We start from the raw sequence: 19,893 nt of genomic DNA on the forward strand, positions 1-19,893 counted from the left end.
ACAACACTGCGCAGTTTTTTTGGGGGGGAAGGGAAGCGATCTGATGCGTCATCAGACGGCGCCAGGAACCTCGGCAGTGAGGTTTGAGAGGCGCGGTTGCCGTGGTGCGTTTGAAACCGAGGCTGGCCTGTGTTTTGGTCCCATCTGAATTTCTGCCTTTACGTCTCCTACGGTAAAGTTTTTAAACCTCATCTTTTTGACATAGCTTTCTCCCGAGCCAGACCTCCCTGAGAACCAACAGTCTGGACTTTTCTGTCTGTTGGACACGCTTGCAGGGCTGTGCCTCGTGCTGCCTGATTTAAATCCGCTCCCTACCCCTGTCTGCCCATGAGCGTCTGAGTAAGGCTCTGTGCTTGCAACGTGGGCAAAGCTACGCAGGGCACAAGCTACAGTCCGCTGGTGTTCAGTGCCAAAGCTATTATCTCTGTGTCAAAGCTATCTCCCTGGAAGAAGCTGGTTTTAGTTAAATTTAAATTTTAAATTTCCAAAGTGCTTTTGCAATGGCAGAAGGGACATAATCTGAATGTGGAACAGAGGGGATCTGAAAATGATGATACAGAGGCATCCCTTTTAAGACAAGGTGGGCGTTGAGGTGAGGCACAGATGAATTTAAAAAATAGTATTATTATTAAGAATACTATTCTTATTTACTGCATGAATATATATAAGAATAGAATAATGAAGTGAATTTGGTATTGTGCTGTTTATCACACAAATTAAAGCTCAAAATCTCAGGTTTTATATACAGAGTTCGTATGTACACAGTTTATACAGGACAAGCAACACGGTCCACAGGCGCTCGCTCTCATTGGCTCCTTGAAGACAACAGCAAGCTCCGATTGGACGGCTGACGTCGGGGACGAAATAAGTCGGAGCCAGGGAAAGCGTGGGAAGGCCGGCTGTCGGAAGCCAGTCAGAGGTCAGTGCAGGTCACCGGGGTCAGACCGTGGATGAGCAAGGTGGGGCCGAGGTCACGGGTCATGACCTCCAGCTGGGACAGGTAGCTCTGCAGCTGGCTGGTGTCAGCAGGGGGGCAGGGCAGGTACAGGAAGCGCACGACGGCGTCGCCGCTGTTCTCCCGCAGCAGCCTGTTGAGCGCGGACAGGAAGTCGTCCGACACGGGTCCCGGAAGCGTGGCGCAGGCCGCGGAGGGCGCGGTGGCGAGGGACGGGCCATCGAAATCGCCACCCTGACCCCCGCCCCCTGCCCCCGGCGTGGCGGCCCGGGGCCTCTTCCCCCAGTGCAGCCGGGCCACGGTGTCCCAGTCCACAATCCGGATGGTGGCCCTGATGCGCAGCTTCCCCAGCAGCTCCCGGAGCTTCTCCTCCTTGGCCATCCAGCCCTGGTCGCCAGACTCCGACTCCACGCAGAGGAAGATGCGCAGGCGGGCGCGGCGCCACCCCGTGGCCATGTTGAGAATGCAGGCCATCTGCAGCAGGAAGAGGCTACAGACGTCCACGAAGCCGCTGCTCTCGGGACGCAGCAGGTTGAGGGGCCAGACATCGATGCTGCCCTTCTCCCTCTCTCTTCCTCTCCTCCACCCCCCGAGCCCCCTCTCCCTCTCCACCTCCAGCTGGAAGAAGTAGCGCGCCAGGCACACGTTCTTCTGCATCTTGATGGCGTCCGCGATGATGCTGACGTACTCGTCCGGCGCCAGAGAGCGGCTGGACTCTGCGTCCCGCACGGGGGGGAAGTGGGCTTGCAGGGAGGGGATGTCCACCCCAAAACTGTCCCCCCCTCCTCCTCCTCCTGCTCTCCCGCCTCCCTCCGTCCCATTCCGAAAGACAGGGTCCTGCAGGAAGTAGTCTTCTGGCACGCAGTTGTCATAGAAACCCAGGACCAGCGTGTTGGGCTTCATTCCGCCTGGAGAGAGGAGAGAGGAGGAGAGAGAGGGAGAGGGTAGGAGGGGAGGGAGGAAGAGAGAGGGAGAGGAAAAGGGCAAGAGGGGAGAGAGAGGACAAGAGGAAGAGGGAGGGAGAGAGGGAGGAAAATGGAGAGAGTAAGAGGGAGCAGAGTAAAACAGGAAGGGCTCTGTCCTCAATCCTGCAGACACGGTCACAGGAAGTCTACCTGTACTAGTCCTAATACTGCCACTGCTGCTGCTGGGTACTGCTGCTGTGAATATTAAAATAATTACTACATTCGTTAGTTCCAATATTGCTTTCACTAACATACGCTAGTATTACAAATAATGTTCCTAGTACTGCTACTGTGGTTTTTATATTTAATAATGCTGGTACTGATTTTTCTGCTGTAAAAACCTTGCTACCAAATTGGTGTGAGTAAACCCTCTGCTCACCCAGGCCGGTGATCCGCAGGAGATGCTGGGTGCCCTGCCGCACAGAGGGCGACAGCGTGAGGTCAACGAATGCCTTCACCCCCAGCTTGTCCACCAGGCTGAGCCAGAAATTGTATTGGGGCTGTATTGGGTCTGAAGGCAGGGTGTCTGAGAGAGAGGTGAACACTACAGTCCATTAACACTGCACTGAGAGAGAGGGGTTAATACAGACACACTGGACACTACAGTCCATTAACACTGCACTGAGAGAGAGGGGTTAATACAGACACACTGGACACTACAGTACATTAACACTGCACTGAGAGAGAGGGGTTAATACAGACACACTGGACACTACAGTCCATTAACACTGCACTGAGAGAGAGGGGTTAATACAGACACACTGGACACTACAGTCCATTAACACTGCACTGAGAGAGAGAGGGGTTAATACAGACACACTGGACACTACAGTCCATTAACACTGCACTGAGAGAGAGGGGTTAATACAGACACACTGGACACTACAGTCCATTAACACTGGACTGAGAGAGAAAGTGAGCATTTAATACACACTCGACACAACAATAGAGTAATGCAGTAATGAGACTGAGTGGACCAATATAGTAGAATAGAGTTACAGGAGCTGATGTTAAGACACCGACACACTAAGGTACTGAGGAGCTTGGATGAGCAGGGACAGGCTGCCCAGAGCTCTGCAGCCCTCCAGTGTCCCCATGTGCACTGGTCAGTGTTCTCACCCAGGTCCCCCAGCTGCACATGCCCCAGGATGAACAGGCCCCCCTTCTTGAGGTCGTTGATAAAGCTGATGAGCTGGCAGCTAGAACGGGGGTTGGCCACCATCAGCAGGACCTGCGGCCGCCAGAACTTCACATGCTCCTTCCTCACATCCAGCATCAGGAGGTACTTCCGCACCTGGACACGGTGAGAGTCGGTCCATATAGATAGACTGCAGACTGGGCTGTGCAGCAATATTACAGACCAGATACTACAGACCAGACTGTACAGAGATGCTACAGATCAGGCCGTGCAGAGAAACTACAGACCAGACCATGCAGAGAAACTACAGACCAGGCCGTGCAGAGAAACTACAGACCAGGCCGTGCAGAGAAACTACAGACCAGGCGGTACAGAGATGCTACAGACCAGGCCGTGCAGATAAACTACAGACCAGGCCGTGCAGAGATACTACAGACCAGACCGTGCAGAGAAACTACAGACCAGGCCGTGCAGAGATGCTACAGACCAGGCGGTACAGAGATACCACAGACCAGACCGTGCAGAGATACTAAAGACCATACTTGACAGAGCGGTCTGCGTACCTGGTGGAAGATGAGGGCCTGGCTGATGTAGCCCCAGCTGCTGGTGGGGGCGCGGTAGTGGAGGAGCAGCAGCAGCAGCAGTAGCAGCACCATGCTGGCGGAGGAGTAGACCGCGTTGATCAGGAACATCATCACCACGCAGCTCAGCAGGCCCAGCAGGCAGGTGTGCCAGGAGAACAGCTGGAACGTGGGCCTGGGGGAGAGAAGAGAAAGAGATAGAAGGAGCTCGGGCTGGAGGAAGGAGCAGACAGGCAGAGGGACAAGGCGCCAGCCAGGCAGAAATGCCCTCTCTCTCTCTCTCTCTCCCCCCCCCGTGCCCGCAGGTGCGACTCACCTGAAGTTCGGAGCCGATGCCCACTCCAGCGCCAGGCAGGCCAGGTCGACAGCTGCGTACGCCAGGAGGTAGAACACGGTGACCAGGCTGGCCAGCGCGTTGAGCTGGCCCGCGCACAGCACCACCTGGGCACAAACCAGTCGTCAGTCACGCCGGTCCCCCTCCCCTGATCGCCCCCATGCCCCCCACTCCCACCTCCCTCACGCTCACCTGCACCAGAGCCCAGGTGTACAGCACAGCCACCCAGGGGTTCCCCGAGCTGGACGTCACCTTGGCCGGGGCCAAGGGCCGTCCTGCAACAGAACAAAACCCAGAATCAATAATCAATAATCGAACTTGACATCTAATTCCACATAGCACTTCATGCAGCTGGGCCTGTTTCAAACCCTGTTGTCATCTCTCCCTCCTTCTTATAGCCTGTTCTCCCAGTCTGCTTCACTGCCTCAGTGTTCGATTTTTCAGAATGTTTTCTTTGGTTTCTTTCTCTTGTACTTTGGAAGACCAAAGAAAAACAGACCACTATTCCACCTCAGTACACTACAGACCAATCCTCACTCTGCCTCACCCAGCCCTGTCCTGCCCTGCCTCGCTGAGCCCCACTCTGCCTCACCCTGCCCTGCCTTGCTGTGCCCCACTCTGCCTCACCCTGCTCTGCCTCGCTGTGCCCCACTCTGCCTCACCCTGCTCTGCCTCGCTGTGCCCCACTCTGCCTCACCCTGCCCTGCCTCGCTGTGCCCCACTCTGCCTCATCCTGCCCTGCCTCGCTGTGCCCCACTCTGCCTCACCCTGCCCTGCCTTGCTGTGCCCCACTCTGCCTCACCCTGCCCCATACAGCCTCCCTCTGCCCCAACCTGCCCTGCCCCACCTCACCTTGTCCTGCCCCATCCAGCCTCGCTCTGTCTCACCTTGTCCTGCCCCCTCCAGCCTCGCTCTGCTTCACCCTGTCCTGCCTCACCCTGCCCTGTCCTGCCTCGCCCCCTGCCCCGCCTCACCGAACAGCTCGTCCTTGGCCAGGGCGTGCAGGATCCGCGACGCTCCGATCAGCGTGCCCATCGAGGCCGACAGCGAGGCGCAGTACACGCCGATGATCACGAAGGGCGGCCACACGTTGATCCGCTGGAAAAATCCGTAATCCTGGAGCAGCAGCACCCTGGGGAGCACAGACAGCGACAGGATCAGGGTCTCTAAAAAAGAACCGGTCGTCTGGATCTAGAATGGGTTTCATTCCTGGCCAAGTTCTGTGTCTTTAGCCTGGAGCCAAGAAGACCATGAGTGACTGACAACTTGATCCAAGGATTCAGAATCCTCAAGCATTCGTGACAAAGCCAACCCAAAAGGAAAACGCAAACCAGTGGCAACCCCTGGGTAGTACATTAGAACTGAGACCTGGGGGGGGATACCCGAACGGCCCCTCTTGTCTGTAACCCCTGGTTTGTTCTTGTGAACTGCCTCGCTAAGTGTTGACAGCAGAGTAGAGGAGTGCTCGGGGCTGCGGACCTGTCGCAGGTGGAGCTGACGAGGAGGAAGAGCAACAGGTAGATGACGAGGGTGTAGGAGACGGCGATGATGGTGCCCTTGGGAATAGACAGGCTGGGGTTCTTCAGCTCCCCTGGAGAGAGATGAGCCGGAGGGACAGAGGAAGAGAGAGGCCGTTAGCAACATCACCGTGGCGGCGGCGGCGGCGGCGGCAGCTGCTGCTGCTGCCATGACGACAGCTGTCACGGCTACCAGGAACGAGAGCAATACCAGACATGTTGGCCCCGGCCATGATTCCTTTACAGCCGGTGAACATCACGGCAAACACAGTGGCGAAGGTCATCATCTTGGCCGTGGTGTAGTCTCTGGAGTAGTGCCCTGGTCAGAGGGAGGGGACAGACAGAAAGAGCCTCAGTCTCGCTGCAGGTCCCCCGGGCCTGCTCCTCTGCCTCTCCCTCCTTTCCCCCCTCTGTGACCCTCCTTCCCTTGCCCGATCCCCCCCCCACCACCACCACCGCCCTCCCTCACCATACAGGTTGCTCCTCAGTGTGGTGGCATTGAAGCCTGTGTAGCTGGCATTGTAAGTGATGTTGGCGCCCTCCTGGTGGACGATGAAGAAGCTGCGCGGGGACAAGGCCAGGGGGCTAATGAAGATGGACAGCAGCGAGAGGGTGACGATGAGGAGGATGAAGAAGGAGGCACGGGAGTAGACCTTCGCCCCCACCAGGCAGACGAGCAGACAGAGCAGCAGGAGAGCGGATGAGTACATCAGGCTGTACCAGTAACCCTGGGGCAGGACACGCAGGGCGTCGTGCTCGGAGGAGCCTGGGGGAGAGAGAGACAGAATGGGCGAGGATGGACAGAGCCAGCGAGGGCAGAGAAGAAAGGAGGGGACTAGAGATGGAAACACAAAAACAGAAATGCAAGACTCAAAAAAAGGGAAGATCTACAACCCCTGACCTCTGACCTGGCACCTTGCCGAAGACATCCAGTATGGCCTCTACAAGCCCCAGCATGTAGACCCCACAGGCACACACGTTGGCCAGGTAGAACATCAGGCCGATACTGCCTCCAAACTCCGGGCCCAGAGTCCGGCTGATCATGACTGACACGCACAGTCAAGGGCCAAACTATCAGTGGACAAACTCACTCGCCTACAGAGGAGTCATTCAGCATGTCAGCTCAGCTCCATATTACCTGGAAAGGATACAGTAAGCCCCGCCCCCCTGCACTGCCCCATTGGTGGAGATGGCGCAGACGGACAGGATCGTCAGGAAGATGATGAAGTAGGCCACGCCCAGCATGAGCAGAGCCTGCAGGAGTCCAGCCTGGCCCACCACAAAGCCTTAACAACAATAAGAATGTGTTACCAAGAGTTATTAGTAATAATTCCTTACACTTATGTAGTGCTTTTCTGGATACTCCCCTACAAGCCCTTCAAAGGTACTTGGGACTCTGTGGTCATGAAACATTTCAGGGGCTTGCTTGAAAAGAGTAGGGGTGTTGCCCCAGCATCCTGGCCTAATTTCCCCCTGGCCTTTACCAATCATGGCCTCCTAATAATCCCCCTCTCTGAACTGACTTCGTCACTCTGCTCTCCTCCCCACTGAGAGCTGGTGCATCATCCAGGTGGGGCTGCACATTGGTGGTAGGGGAGGGGATCCCCATGACCTGTGAAGCGCTCTGAGTGGAGTGTCCAGAAAAGCGCTGTACAAGTACAAGGACCAGAGTAAGTTCCAGGTCTTACTGTCGTCTCTGTGTTTATACCTGAACCAACCCTACTCCTGCTACCTACCCCCCCCACCCCCCATCAAAGTGCTGTGCGTCGCGGCCTCACCGATGCGCAGGAAGACCACGATGTTGAACATGGACAGGACGGTCGGCACCATGACGCCGAAGAACGTGCCCAGACTGCGGGTGGCGCCGCCGGGGGCCGTGGCGCTCCCCCCCGACGCGCTGAACAGCCCATAGTTGAGGAGGGGCGAGCTCTCCCTGGACATGGCTGAGAGAGAGGGAGAAGGAGGAGAGTGACTGCACGCTGGTTAGCACCCTACAGCAAGAGTCGGACTGCGTCCCGTCCACTAGAGGGCAGCAGCTGTCACCCGGGGGGCCCCCGCGATTCAGATCAGTTTTAACACGGAGCTGGGGACTCCTTTCAGCGGCCCAGCTCGTACTGACCTGGCGTACGAGTTCAGTGCGGAGCCGGTATCCTCCCCGGTTAGTGCGCTACCTCTCAGCTCGCTGCATTTGCCCCAGAGAGATGGGAGCAGGGGGGCGAGACGCAGCGAGAGGACAGGGACTTGTAACTGCGCCAGAACCGACCCCAATAACTGTCTGCGGCGCAAACGGCACGAAGACGTGTTCCCAGGCAGACTCGAATCTGCAGCGCGCCGTCAAGGAACGAGTACACGTCATTCCACGCGAGAAAAATCACGAAATAAGCCACGTTTCGGCTGTTGGGCCATGTTCGCCTGTGAGCCTCGCAGCGGAGAAGGTCTAGCAGGCGAAACGTTGGTGTTTCCCCCCTTTATTTCTGCTCTTCACCTCTACGTGCTCGTTTCAGGCGACTCACGCCGACGCCGCTCGGCCTGCCACAGCCCACCGCATGACCGGTGGGCTAACCGCGGCGATTGCGGAACCCGGCATGGCCACACCGCCGTCTCATCCGTCAAGCGCCACAGGCAACCCCGCAGGACCTACAGGGGCGCGGCTGTACGAACTGGTCAACAGCCCAGCGTGCACAAAAGGGGAACCGAGAAGCCCCGCCGCTCTCTCTCATCGCTGCCGGCTGAGCCCGAGCTACCACAGCAAGCGCTCCTCTGCGGGCCGCCTGAGCACGGCTAACAGCCGGGAGAGGGGCATCCGGTCCGCCCGGCCGGGAAGGGCTTGGAACTGATATTGCAGATCGGACTGGGCGGGGGAAATAGTTTCGGTACATTGGGGCCGACAGGACCAGGGTGTTCTGTATGTTGAGGATGTCGACGGCAGCGTTAAATGGTCAGAACTGACGGATGCTACGACTCGCCGATGCGAGAAAGCGTCCCTTTCTGACCGCGGTGCAGGCGCTTCCTCGTCATCATTAGCGTCTCTTATTTTCGGACTCTTCTGACTCTTCGCTGCCTCTTGTTTTGTTTCCGGTTTGCGCGGCGCCGGGCGAGGTGACGCGTCTCTTCCGCTGCTGCGTTTGCCCGAGTTACCGCGCCGGGCAGCCTCGCCGCCACGGTCCCTGCGAGCGGCGTCCCAGTGAGGACGAGAAAGAGAGCCGCCGGTGCTGCGGGGGAGGACGGGGGGGTCACTGGCGGCGAGGATGCACGGGGGAGAGGAAACGGAGCAAAGAGCGGTGCTCGAGCGCGCACACGCTTCTGAGGCCAAATTTCTTTATTTTTTCCCCAATAATAACAATAAAAACTACGCCCTTACCTTAAGCTCCTCGCCTCCGCGGGCGAGCTCGGTTGAGGGAGCGGTGTCGGGACCGCTCGGTCGGTGCGGGGCGCCGCCGCCTGTGCCGAGCCGGCAGTAGCAGCTTCACTTCACACAACTTGTGCCGCCGCTGGGACGCAGAGGGAGGTCGCCCTGTCCCGCACACGCACACGCACACGCACTCGGGCACCTAGGCGCGGCAGAGCATCCTCTTGCGACCGTCGATGCCGAGACTGCAAGGTGAACGCACAGCTTCCGCGCTGTCGCTGGTATCCCCGCCGCTGGGAGGGGAGAGGAGAGGAGAGCACGGCGCGCCTCTGTCTGCGGAGAACCTCACACCCCACTGTCAACCCCCCCCTTCGGCACACACCCCGTTTTTTCCTGCCCGTGACTGTTAGCCGGAGAGTCATGGGACTCTTCATGTGACGGGGTAGAGAGAGAGAGGGGGAGGGAGGCAGAGCAGGTTAGAGATAAGGGAGGGGAGGAGAGACCAAAAGAAAGGAAGAGAGTCAGAGGGGGCAGACGGAGCAGCTGCACGGGCACAGTCGCACCCAGAGAGGAAAGGCAGCTCCGGCACACGCAGGGCCTGACACGGATGCTCACATCCTGGATGCTGGAGGTCATTGGCACCGTGACTGTACTCCAGGCAGTCCCTGCGCCCCAAGCTAGAGCAGGGGTCAAGGGGTCACAGACTCCCTCCTGGTGGGGCCTCGGCTCGAACTCGCACAGCGGCTCTAATTAACCGCCCGGCTGTCACACTTCCCTCTGGGCTCTGAGGTTCACAGCCCTCCGACACAGGGAGGGTCTTGTGCGATCAGCTGCAAGAGAGAAGCCCCACGTGGCTGCTCCAGGGGAGGACTGGGCTAACTGGGTTAACTGGTAACGGAGGATGGGGGAGAGCGCAGACGCCAGCACCAGACCCTGCAGGTGTGGAGCTACAGCGGATTGCTTCCATACAAACACTCTTACAGCAGGTTGTTGTAGTTACAGCAGGTTTAATCAGCTGCTGCCCAGGACGGCCGATCAGAATAATGTCAGGGGCACATCAGTCCACATGCCATCCGAGCGCAGGATCGCAACACCGCGGTACCGTCCGCGACTGGCCAGCCCGGGTGAGCTCCGCCCGGCTGCCCCCTCGGCGGGGTCTGAGTTACCGCACTGGGCCACGGCCTTAACCCCCCCCCCAGCTGAAACAGTCAGGACTGTAGGGGCTCCGCCTGCACCCCCCCAACGGGCCCCTTCGCCGGTGGATCCGCCCGCCCCCCTGCGGCTCACCTCCCCGGGGGCTGGGGCAGGCAGAGGTTGTAGAAGGAGCCCGAGTCCAGGGAGCCCAGCCCCCTCCAGGCCACCCAGCCCCCCCTCTGGGCCGCCGGCCCGTCCAGCGCGGTGCCGTAGTAGTGGGGGTCCAGGACCAGCAGGTAGCTCCCCCGCTTCCCGTCGCAGACCCCCAGCACCCCCTTTGAGGCGTTGTCCTGGTCCCCCCCCATCATGACCGGCGAGCCGTGCGCGCGGAAGTGCCCGTGGAGCTGGCCCGGGACGTCCCGCAGCTCGGGCCCGGGCCGGACGTGCAGGACCCGGCAGGGGACGTCGTGGAGGTGGTCCAGGAGCATGGCCGCCTCGCAGGCCCCGATCCAGTCGCGGGACCCCAGGAAGGAGGCCGGCTTGTCTCCCATGGCGACCAGGGCCCGCTGGATTTCGGGGAGGCTGGGCGGGGCGGCCGTGCTGCTCCCGGGCCCGGCCGCGCCGTTCAGGCAGACCCAGGAGGAGAGGGTCTGCAGCGTCCGGTAGCCGCAGCCCCACCCCCGGTCGTCGTGGCCGTCGCAGCCGTAGTGGAAGTACCGGCACGGCCCCCTGATCAGGGCACAGCGGCTGATGTCCCCCTCCGGCTCGGGCAGCGGCAGTCCGAGGTGGACGCCCAGGTCCCCCTCCATCCCGCGGGTGGCCGTCCACGGGGCAGGGGGCACGCCTCTACTGCAACAGCAGAATGAGAAAGGCAGAGGTTAATTCCACAAACACGTCTGGTCTCCCGCACAAGAGACTCAGCTCCTCGAACCGACCGATCTGGACTGAACCGACCCACAGCTCCTCTCCAGTCCCTGGAGCAGGTTCATTTACAATTCGTACTGATGGACCTGGACTGAACCGACCCACAGCTCCTCTCCAGTCCCTGGAGCAGGTTCATTCTCAATTCGTACTGATCGACCTGGACTGAACCGACCCACAGCTCCTCTCCAGTTCCCGAAACAGGTTGATTCTCAATTCGTACTGATCAATCTTTACTTGAAATATCACAATAGGAAAATGAACTTTGCAGAATTCAACTAGAAGTTCTTTCATGGGGGAGACTAGCTGACATCAAAACACAGCAAACTGTTCATCATTCTTGACCTGTCCTGACAACAGGCATTATAAATAACAAACACAACTCCTCGCACTGATATAGCATCATTCATGCCAATGAATCTCCCTCGACACTATTGCTACCAGCCAGAGTGTAGCTCTATTTTGATCTTTTCCTAAATAGATTCATTTTCAGCCACCGACCGATTGAATTCGCCTATCCTGAAGCGTATAGCATAAGCAACTTAATTATACTATACACACAACTGAAGAACAAAACAGAAGCGCGAGTGTATCGGGAGAAACTGATGACCCAATTTTCCCCTCTCCGCATTCCCGTAGTAATACAGCATCTATGACTCCTCCTGAAATGAGGACATTTCTTTCTGCCCTAAAGAGAACCCTGTGCACCAAGTACTGTTTTCATGTTTAACACACGTCAGGCGTTCGGCACTGCAGAGGCTACGCGTGGCTGAGAGGGGTACCTCTTTCACGCCGAGAAGAGGCGTCAGAGCAGCGCTAAACTGGCTGTGAAGTGTCTATTTTCTGTATCTGTTTTAAATATTTTGTCTCCTTTGGTGTATTTCTGATGTTTAAATAAAAACTCTTTTTTTTAAAAAAAAAGCAACGGGGACGCGCTTCCTGTGGGCGAGCTCCGTGAAGCCGCCAATAGAAAAGAAACTTCCTGTCAGAGAGCCTACTGAGAATTTCAAAATAAAAGCCCCCAAACCTTAAAGAACCGAACTGGATTATATTTGATAGTTTAATGTAAAAACAAATTCCTTCAATTTTTAAATGTCTTCAGTTAAAATGCGTTTCTTTCTACGTGTCAGTTACTTTACCGGGTCCGCTGGTGACATTCTTCCCTTGAACTACAAACTCCCTGGCGGGGGGACACAGTTAAGTTCCGCATTCAGGTCTAAGAATAGTGTATCCTCCAACCTTGAGCCAGAACGGAATTTATATGTTGCGTCTTGAAGGTGACGAGTATCAGCAGCTTTCATAATGAAATCAGCTTAAGGAAACGCAAATATTTATACTGTATCGTCAAAACAGTCGCCAATCCATTATTTAAATATTCGAGTGGGAGCCGTTTCTAGCGAGGAATCGGCATTCTAAAAGTTGCCTTTTTAACTTAGTCTCAGTCTCAGCTATTGAAACCTGGGCTTTGATCAGCTGCGCAGTAGTAGTAGTAATCACAGATCTGGTGCCTACCCTAAGGATCAAATACACCAGCAGTGATGACGTCAGGCGATAGTATCAGAGACGAGATGTGCATAAAACGTGACTCGTAATAAATAATGCAAATTGTCCTGGTAAAGCTGGTTTTTCTTTGTATGTACAACTCTGTCAGGAGAGTCGAGGTTATCAGTTTAGCACAGGTCCAGCTCGGAATCAATCGCTTTTAGGGTATCGGTGCAATTTCCAAATCCTGCTCTGTCTGAAGGTTTCTGGGTTCTCGGGAGCCATGAGTACGAGTGACGATGCACCCCATTCCGCCATGAAACCGTTACTGCATAGCCAGCCAGCCTGGTAGAGTTTCCGGTGTGGGGACTGTTTCCGAGAGAGAAACACCTCCCCCTGCAGGCGCCTAATAATAATAATAAAAATAATAATAATAATAATAATAGAGATTCCCCTCAGGAGTGCAGCTATCAGTGGGGAGGAGAACAGAGTGATGAAGCCAGTTCAGAGAGGGGGATTATTAGGAGGGAATGACTGGTAAAGGCCAGGGGGAAATTTGGCCAGGACGCCTACTCTTTTCGAGAAATGCCCTGGGCTTTTTAATGACCGGAGTCAGGACCTTGGTTTTATGTCTCATTCGAAGGACAGTGCCTGTTTACAGTATAGTGTCCCCGTCACTCTACTGGGGTATTAGAACCCAGACAGACCACAGGGTGAGCGCCCCCTGCTGGCCCCACTAACACCTCTTCCAGCAGCAGCCTTAGCTTTCCCAGGAGGTCTCCTATCCAGGTACTGACCCGGCTCACAGCTGCTGATTTCCAGTGGGGCTGCCAGTTCTGGCTGCTAACCCCTGTGGCTTCAGGTCCTAGAAGGCAGAACCTGAGCATTGTGCTGTGAGCTGGTTTTAGGATCAGTCATGCAGGGTTTTCCCATTCTGGAGGTTCAACGTAGCAGAATGTGGGCGTCGTCAGTTACCAGTGCAGGCTAACAGAGGGCCCTCCAGTCTAACCCCAGTCCTGTAGGCCACCCTCAAGCAAGTGTTTTAACTTAATGGGAGCTCTTCTTGACTATCCGTTAAGGGATTTGTTCAATTCAGGTGACACCAGCCCTTAAGGGTTAAGGGTTGGGTATCCAGTTTTCCGTTCTGAATGAGCTCGAAATGTTAACTGATGACAACACAATTCATCAATGTTGGGAATTTAACAGTGGCCTACAGAACCTGCTGGATTAGGGTGCAGAGACAGGGCAGGAGGCCTCCGTGATGCAGGCGTCTGTGGTTAGCCCGTGCAAGGCAGCTGTGAGTTCCTTAACAGCTTAACAGGACCAGCAACACTCATCAGACTCCTGTCACACAGCAGTCAGGTCCACTCCAGGTTTTACAGGACACAAGAGGCCCCTACTTAGGGAACAAAAACAGCCTTCCTGCTTTATTCGAATTGCTGTGCAAGGGGAATGTTCATCTGCATGCACAACTCATTTGTAATTAGGCCTGACGAATACGAGAACATAGAAGCATGCTCTCACATCTGAGGAGTCACACTCAGATTTCAGCACACATACGAAGGTCAACACACTGTACATCAAGCACACAGCTGGACTGGTACGTATGCACACGCTGAAACTTCACAGGCCACTCGGAGTTACGGGTGATGCTAGAGAGGGCAGGATTGGGATAGAGAGAGGAGGACATTCAGGATGAGAGTGAGGTGAACTGCAGAGAGTTCGGATTGGGATCAGGCATAGGATTTCGGGAGTTGGCGACGGAGGAGTAGGATTGCAGGCAAGGGGGAGGTTAGGAGCAACAGTGAAGCAAGAGTCTTGGACCAAGTGGAAACCTGAGGGTAGGAGGGCTGGACTGATGACGGGAGGGACATTGGGGACAGGAGAGAGAAGGGGACAGGAGATTGTTCAGGCTGGGGCTCCAGGCCAGATTAGGAGCAGAACTGCACGTCGTCACATCCATCTGCAGATTCTCCAAGATGAGAAGAAACCAGGAACAGACCTCTCCCGATTCAACTTTAAATCGGTTTATTTTTTGTTCTCTTCAAAGAAAAAACTATTTACATTTTCTTTCAGTTGTTCTGTTTCATTTTAGATCTCTAGAACATTCACAAAGTTCAAAGCTGGAGCTGAGCGAAATGGGTGTGAAAAGGCAGAATTTTGTGAAGCCAAAATTAAAACACAAACAGGACCATGACTGGAGCGCGGGACAAGAAGCAACAGCTCGTCTCATTCTGCTCCTCAGTCCAGAAACCCCACTATTCTGTTACAGCAGAAAGGAAACCTAGCTGGTTCTTAAAATATTCGGACAACTTGAAACACTGCTGCTCACAGTTCTGTACAATCAAAAAACACAAACTGGTTTCATTCCAGTTAAAAACCAACAGTATTAAATAGGTCTGTGCAAATTAAAAAACCTTGGTAATAAACAATCGACTTATCGGCAGACAATCCCACTGAACACTCGCTCATCCTAGTAGTTGGGGGTTCAAATCTAGGATTACTATCACGATACACGGGGGCAATACTGATGTCGAGAACGCCCGTGTGTACCACTGGCACTTGTAAGACTTCTGACCGGCTCCCCTTCCAGGTGAATCTTACTGACCGGCTCCGGCAGGGAGCTTCTGGCTGAAGCGGTCCTCCCTCTTACCGCTCCGGATACAGATAGAAATCCCTTAAGAGGTGGGGTGTCCACATCACAAGCCACATTAGTTACATAAGGTCTGACCCTTCTCGTATAAAATCAGAATACCTCCAAAACAAAACAAGCACACAGAGAGGTCACATCTCCGATCCACTGCGTAGGGGAGCTCCCGAGAGCAAAGCACGCTGGGATGGCAAGTAATACATCAAGGCGAGGATCTGTCTGTATCCCCATCTAAACTTCAAGATGCCAGGGCTTTGGGAAAACACTGCATTCCGTTTTATGAATAGCACTGGAATTCTCTGTGGGGAACATTTTAATGGACCCTACTGGGAACAATGGTGAGAAAAAGACGAGACCGCCCGCCCTGCAGAATGCAGATGCAGCACCAGAAGAACTGAATCCCCATGAAATATTTCTTTCTCCCACATTAAATATAAAATCGGACTGGAATCGTTCGGGAAGACAGGTGCTGAAAGTGCGCTGGAAAAGCCCCAGAGAAAGCAGACAGGCATAGCGTCAGTCGGAAGACGCAGAAGGCGGGAGGCAGCAGACACGCTGTAAGGTAAGGAGGTCATTTTCTCCGAAACATCTTGCACAGGAGAACATTACAGAAGGAATTGTGATGTAACCTAGCACAGCTGGATCAGGCCTGCTCAGTCCTGGTCCTGGAGGGCCAGGGTGTCTGTGGGTTATGTCCGACGACGGCCCCAGGACACCGACAGCTGAACGAGACAGATCGGTTGGTCCAATCCAGCCAATAACAGGCCTGGAGTCTGGAGTGAAAACCTACCGACATCAAAGGCCCATTCAAGACCAGGACTGCCTCTCTACTTCTGCATATCAGTGGGTTAGTTTAAAAGTTCCAGTGGGGTGGGAAAAAAAAAATCACAGGGGCTGGGCTGATCTTATCTTCAAGTTCTGGACTTTGTGACGGGCTGGGTTTATAGTTCTAGACTTTGCGGTACTGGAAACATTTTTAATTGTTATTGTCCTGGGCTGTTCTGGGCTTTTCTGTACCAAATTAACCCGGTTTCTGGATCTGGACTTTACTATACTGCACTGCTGCATAGATCTACTGGACTGATCTCCATACTCTTTATTCTGCAGTACTGTTCTACACCCTGTGTACTGGACTTCACAGCTCTTAATTGAACCGGACTACAGTCTTGCCATGAACTGGATCAGAAGATCCTGCACAACTAAAAGATCACACCAAGAACAATAATCAAAGAGAAGCCAGTTAGAAAAAGGCCCCCCAGTCCACCTTTCTGCTGTAAAAACCCTCCCAATATTACCATCAACGTGTTGTAACTGCCAGTTCACACCTTTTCACAAGAGTCGTGTGACAGCGCGGCACCTCCTGTCCGGAGCAAAGACAACATCTACACTGTCCCCTTTTCCTTCTCTGTTCAGTAAGTCTTGGGGAATGTTTGATTGGAGGAGATATAGGCATTGGAGGGTAATCTGAGAGAACAAGATAAGCTAATGCCTTTCCCTAGGATATCTGGGTAATTAACTATTCCAGCTTCCCCTGCAAGAGGTTCATTTGACCATCCTGAGACTCAATCAAGCGATGTGCGCAAACAGGTCCCACCTGGGGAGCGGACCAGACTCCGTGCACACTGACAGCTCTCCTCCAACCCTTGCTCGTTCACAACTCAGCCCAAACCGGAGAAGCCAGAGACTTTCCCAACGGCAACTCTGCAAATCCTTTCACAATAAGGCAACAGCCCTGAACACCTCTGTGCCTGTTGCTAGCTTCCCCGAAATCCTCTGTGCTGCGAGCGAGGGGGTCCAGAGTCTGGCTGCCATGCCAATCGGGGAACACGGGACCGATATTCAGTTCCCAAATCCTCAATCCCCCTCCAGGCCCATCTAACCAAAAATAAGTCTAGTGTCATTGCTGCAATCGGAGGCACCGCGCCGTTGCCAGAGAGCCACACAGAGTCAGACAGAACAGCTCAGCTGACGCCTGCTGTTCTGTGAAACACCGCCCTGCCGAACAGCGACCCCTGTCCCAGAAGCACTGGGTGTCAAGATCCAGAGCAGCCAGTTCAGGCCTGGTTCCAGAAAGGCCACGACTTTCAGGTTGAATAGGTTTCAGATTTAAACCTGCTTGTCAGGCAATTTATTAAATAACGCAATTTGGAGATCAATGTGAATTGGAATCTGTGCACTCCTTCAGCCTTCGAGGACCAGGCTTCTGCTGTTTGAATGGGCAACTTGCTTAATTTAGCAGTCACACACAGGTGTTGTCAATCTTTAGAAACCAGTGAAGCCTAAGGCCCTCAGGATTGGAGTTCTTCAGAAACAGGTCTGTAGAGCTGCTCTATGGCATCAACAGAGCACATCCTGTTAATGAGGCTCTGTACAAGCACATTACACAGCAAATTCTGCAAGTTGGGCGCAACTGCACACTTGAAATTCCACAGCAAGCTTGTAGGCACTGATCTGCAATGCCATCCCCGCAAGGGGACAGTACTTTGACAATCCTATCCAGCCACGCAGGGGAAGAATGTACTCGACTCTCACGGTGCCCAATACGGCCAGGAAACGCTATCTGGCAGAGAGGCTATTTGGCACAACTCCAGTCAAGCGCAAAGAAGCACAACACAGTCCGGCCTCCAGCACTGAGGCCGGGAAGCAAAGAAAAGGAAAATAAAAAGACCCCCCCCCTCCCCCTCCCCCTCCCCAGAAGCGATGGTACCAGGAATCAGCAAGTGGGTTTGAGAGCAGAGGCTGGCTGCACAGCAGGGGGCAGCTCGCCCGTCGGGCCAGGCGCAGCCCAGCGCAGGTGCGCGCAGACCTCCGGCACAGAGGCTGCACAGCGGCTACATATCGGCGCTTCAGACTGGACTTTATTTTAACACTTGTGCACGTGATTCAGAGGGAGACTGCCAGGGTATCTCAGTCCCAACCCTGCGCTCAGTTTCTGGAAGCTCGCTGGCCTGCGCGGCCTGGGAACGGGCGTCGACCCCCTGCCCCCTCCCCGCTGGTCGCTCACCTGGGCGAGACCACACCCCCTCGCCACACAGGTGAGGCCCGAGGGGGAGGCGCCATGGCTACGGCTCGCTCTCAGTGTCCCCCCCATTTTAAAATCTGTGAGCTCCCCCCCCCCCGGATGTCATCATAAAAAGAACGCGTGAGCCACGAGGGGTGGCTGATTTGTACAGTTAAGGCATGTCAACGAAATTGGAAAAAAACAAAAACAAAAACCAAACATCTTACATTATTTACATTAGAAGCTCTTGTTTCTTCTTTTATGTACAATATGAGACACATCACAGTCCAGCTGCTGGCCCGGCCCGTTTCTCTTCCCCGTTCAGAGCCAGGAGGAACAGGGGTCCCCTGAGCCTGCCCACTCACACCCCGCACCGAGCCGTGCAGGGGGGCTGGCTGATTCGGGCCGACGGTTCGAGGCGGGGCCCTCCCTGGATCTCTGCACTCCTGCCCCGGCGGTGCCCCCGGCGGTGCCCCCCCGCTCCCGGCTGTGTTTGTAGAAGAGGAAGGCTCGGCGCGGTGCGGAGACAGGGCCCGAGCTCCGCCGAGTCCGTCCGGCCAGGGGAGGGGCAGAGGGGGAGGGCACGAGGAAAAGATCAAATCGAATGAACCAGACTTTCCTGGAAAAAGTTCCAAACCAAATCCAAACAAAAAGGCGGGAGGGGGATTGGAAAACAGGAATTCGGATACACTGGGATACCAGGCAGATGATCCCCGAACCCCCTCCAACCCCTCTGCCGACACCCTCACAGCTGCTCTCCGTTCCCCAGCTCCAAAGAGAGCTGGGCGGAGACTTGCGGCACGTCCTTCGCGAGAGGGAAACGAGTGGAGGCTGAACGAGGGCGGCGCCGGGGTGCAAGCAGAGAAAGGCAGGAGGAGCGAGGAGGACATTCAGAGTCTGTCCGCATGGGAGGTCGAGGGAAGGTCCTTCCGAAGCTGTGGGACATGCAATTCCTGCAAAAGGGATGGGAAACAGAAAAGGAGACACGAGTCAGAGACCGGGGACAGAGGCTCACAGTTCACAGTTTAATGATGGAGTAGCTACTGCCCAAAGAACTAGCTCTGCATGTCCCACAGAAACACACCAGAATGATCTTTTCACTGCTCACATCACAGTTTGGAGTTAAAATGGTTTATTCGGCACTGCAAGATAACAGGAGGAGAGAGACAGCTCTCACTGACAGCACTGAGAGACCACAGCAGAGTGAGCACTGACTGGAGGAGACACAGCTCTCACTGAGAGCACTGAGAGATCACAGCAGTGAGCACTGACTGGAGGAGACACAGCTCTCACTGACAGCACTGAGAGATCACAGCAGAGTGAGCACTGATTGGAGGAGACACAGCTCTCACTGACAGCACTGAGAGATCACAGCAGAGTGAGCACTGACTGGAGGAGAGATGCAGCTCTCACTGACAGCACTGAGAGACCACAGCAGAGTGAGCACTGACTGGAGGAGACACAGCTCTCACTGACAGCACTGAGAGATCACAGCAGAGTGGGCACTGACTGGAGGAGACGCAGCTCTCACTGACAGCACTGAGAGATCACAGCAGAGTGAGCACTGACTGGAGGAGACACAGCTCTCACTGACAGCACTGAGAGACCACAGCAGAGTGAGCACTGACTGGAGGAGAGAGACAGCTCTCACTGAGCCTCTCATTCTCAGTTCTTTTCTCATCTTCAAACCGCTATTTGTATCATTTAATACAAATTCACCAGCACACACACACTGTCACACCTGACTGTACTGTAGACACTGCTAGAGCCACTGCTGTCCCTCTCCTCTCACACTCACCCTGAATTCACCAGCACACACACACACTGTCACACCTGACTGTACTGTAGACACTGCTAGAGCCACTG

The 19,893-nt window shown here is 55.0% G+C and overlaps 3 protein-coding genes across 9 annotated transcripts in view; all 3 read right to left on the reverse strand.

Annotated features, from left to right (window-relative positions):
- Positions 1 to 688: 688 nt before the first annotated feature.
- slc12a9 (solute carrier family 12 member 9) lies at positions 689 to 9,378 on the reverse strand. Of its 4 annotated transcripts, none has more exons than XM_088910085.1 (14): positions 8,852 to 9,378; positions 7,269 to 7,433; positions 6,642 to 6,776; positions 6,399 to 6,536; positions 5,960 to 6,256; positions 5,702 to 5,809; positions 5,453 to 5,564; positions 4,948 to 5,105; positions 4,166 to 4,248; positions 3,956 to 4,080; positions 3,622 to 3,814; positions 3,040 to 3,214; positions 2,300 to 2,446; positions 689 to 1,863 (listed from the first exon to the last, which is right to left on the reverse strand). In XM_088910085.1, exons 2-14 carry the CDS (start codon positions 7,429 to 7,431, stop codon positions 914 to 916), a joined length of 2,784 nt encoding a protein of 927 aa, XP_088766211.1. In that variant the 5' UTR covers positions 7,432 to 7,433; positions 8,852 to 9,378; the 3' UTR covers positions 689 to 913. The 4 variants fall into 4 exon arrangements, with proteins under 4 accessions (XP_088766211.1, XP_088766215.1, XP_088766213.1 ...); XM_088910089.1 differs by having other exon boundaries at positions 6,392 to 6,536; positions 8,852 to 9,376; XM_088910087.1 differs by lacking the exon at positions 8,852 to 9,378 and adding an exon at positions 7,610 to 8,818.
- Positions 9,379 to 9,826: 448 nt separating this feature from the next.
- Positions 9,827 to 12,686, reverse strand: ufsp1 (UFM1-specific peptidase 1). Of its 3 annotated transcripts, none has more exons than XM_088910107.1 (2): positions 12,407 to 12,686; positions 9,827 to 10,822 (listed from the first exon to the last, which is right to left on the reverse strand). In XM_088910107.1, exon 2 carries the CDS (start codon positions 10,780 to 10,782, stop codon positions 10,123 to 10,125), a length of 660 nt encoding a protein of 219 aa, XP_088766233.1. In that variant the 5' UTR covers positions 10,783 to 10,822; positions 12,407 to 12,686; the 3' UTR covers positions 9,827 to 10,122. The 3 variants fall into 3 exon arrangements, with proteins under 3 accessions (XP_088766233.1, XP_088766232.1, XP_088766234.1); XM_088910106.1 differs by lacking the exon at positions 12,407 to 12,686 and adding an exon at positions 12,034 to 12,348; XM_088910108.1 differs by lacking the exon at positions 12,407 to 12,686 and adding an exon at positions 11,677 to 11,843.
- Positions 12,687 to 14,387: 1,701 nt separating this feature from the next.
- The window catches only part of gigyf1a (GRB10 interacting GYF protein 1a), a 28,829-nt gene continuing 23,323 nt past the window's right edge, over positions 14,388 to 19,893 (reverse strand). For both annotated transcript variants that reach the window (XM_088910080.1, XM_088910079.1), the window contains exon 27: positions 14,388 to 18,980. The gene's annotated coding sequence lies outside the window, so the exon portion shown is untranslated. The remainder of the gene's footprint in view (positions 18,981 to 19,893) is intronic.

The sequence above is a fragment of the Atractosteus spatula genome, chromosome 3 (assembly GCF_055471065.1).
Source record: "Atractosteus spatula isolate fAtrSpa1 chromosome 3, fAtrSpa1.hap1, whole genome shotgun sequence".
Classification (NCBI taxonomy): domain Eukaryota; kingdom Metazoa; phylum Chordata; class Actinopteri; order Semionotiformes; family Lepisosteidae; genus Atractosteus; species Atractosteus spatula.

Bases quoted from the DNA above. Each gene is read 5' to 3' on its own strand.
- slc12a9 (XM_088910085.1), bottom strand. From the start codon at position 7,431: ATGTCCAGGGAGAGCTCGCCCCTCCTCAACTATGGGCTGTTCAGCGCG. The intron at 2,447-3,039 runs GTGAGAACACTG...CCTCTCTCTCAG, and splicing joins TGTGCAGCTGGGGGACCTGG to ACACCCTGCCTTCAGACCCA. The intron at 1,864-2,299 runs GTGAGCAGAGGG...TCCTCTCTCCAG, and splicing joins CCTGCGGATCACCGGCCTGG to GCGGAATGAAGCCCAACACG.
- ufsp1 (XM_088910106.1), bottom strand. From the start codon at position 12,104: ATGCGGAACTTAACTGTGTCCCCCCGCCAGGGAGTTTGTAGTTCAAGG. The intron at 10,823-12,033 runs GTAAAGTAACTG...CTGCTGTTGCAG, and splicing joins GAATGTCACCAGCGGACCCG to TAGAGGCGTGCCCCCTGCCC.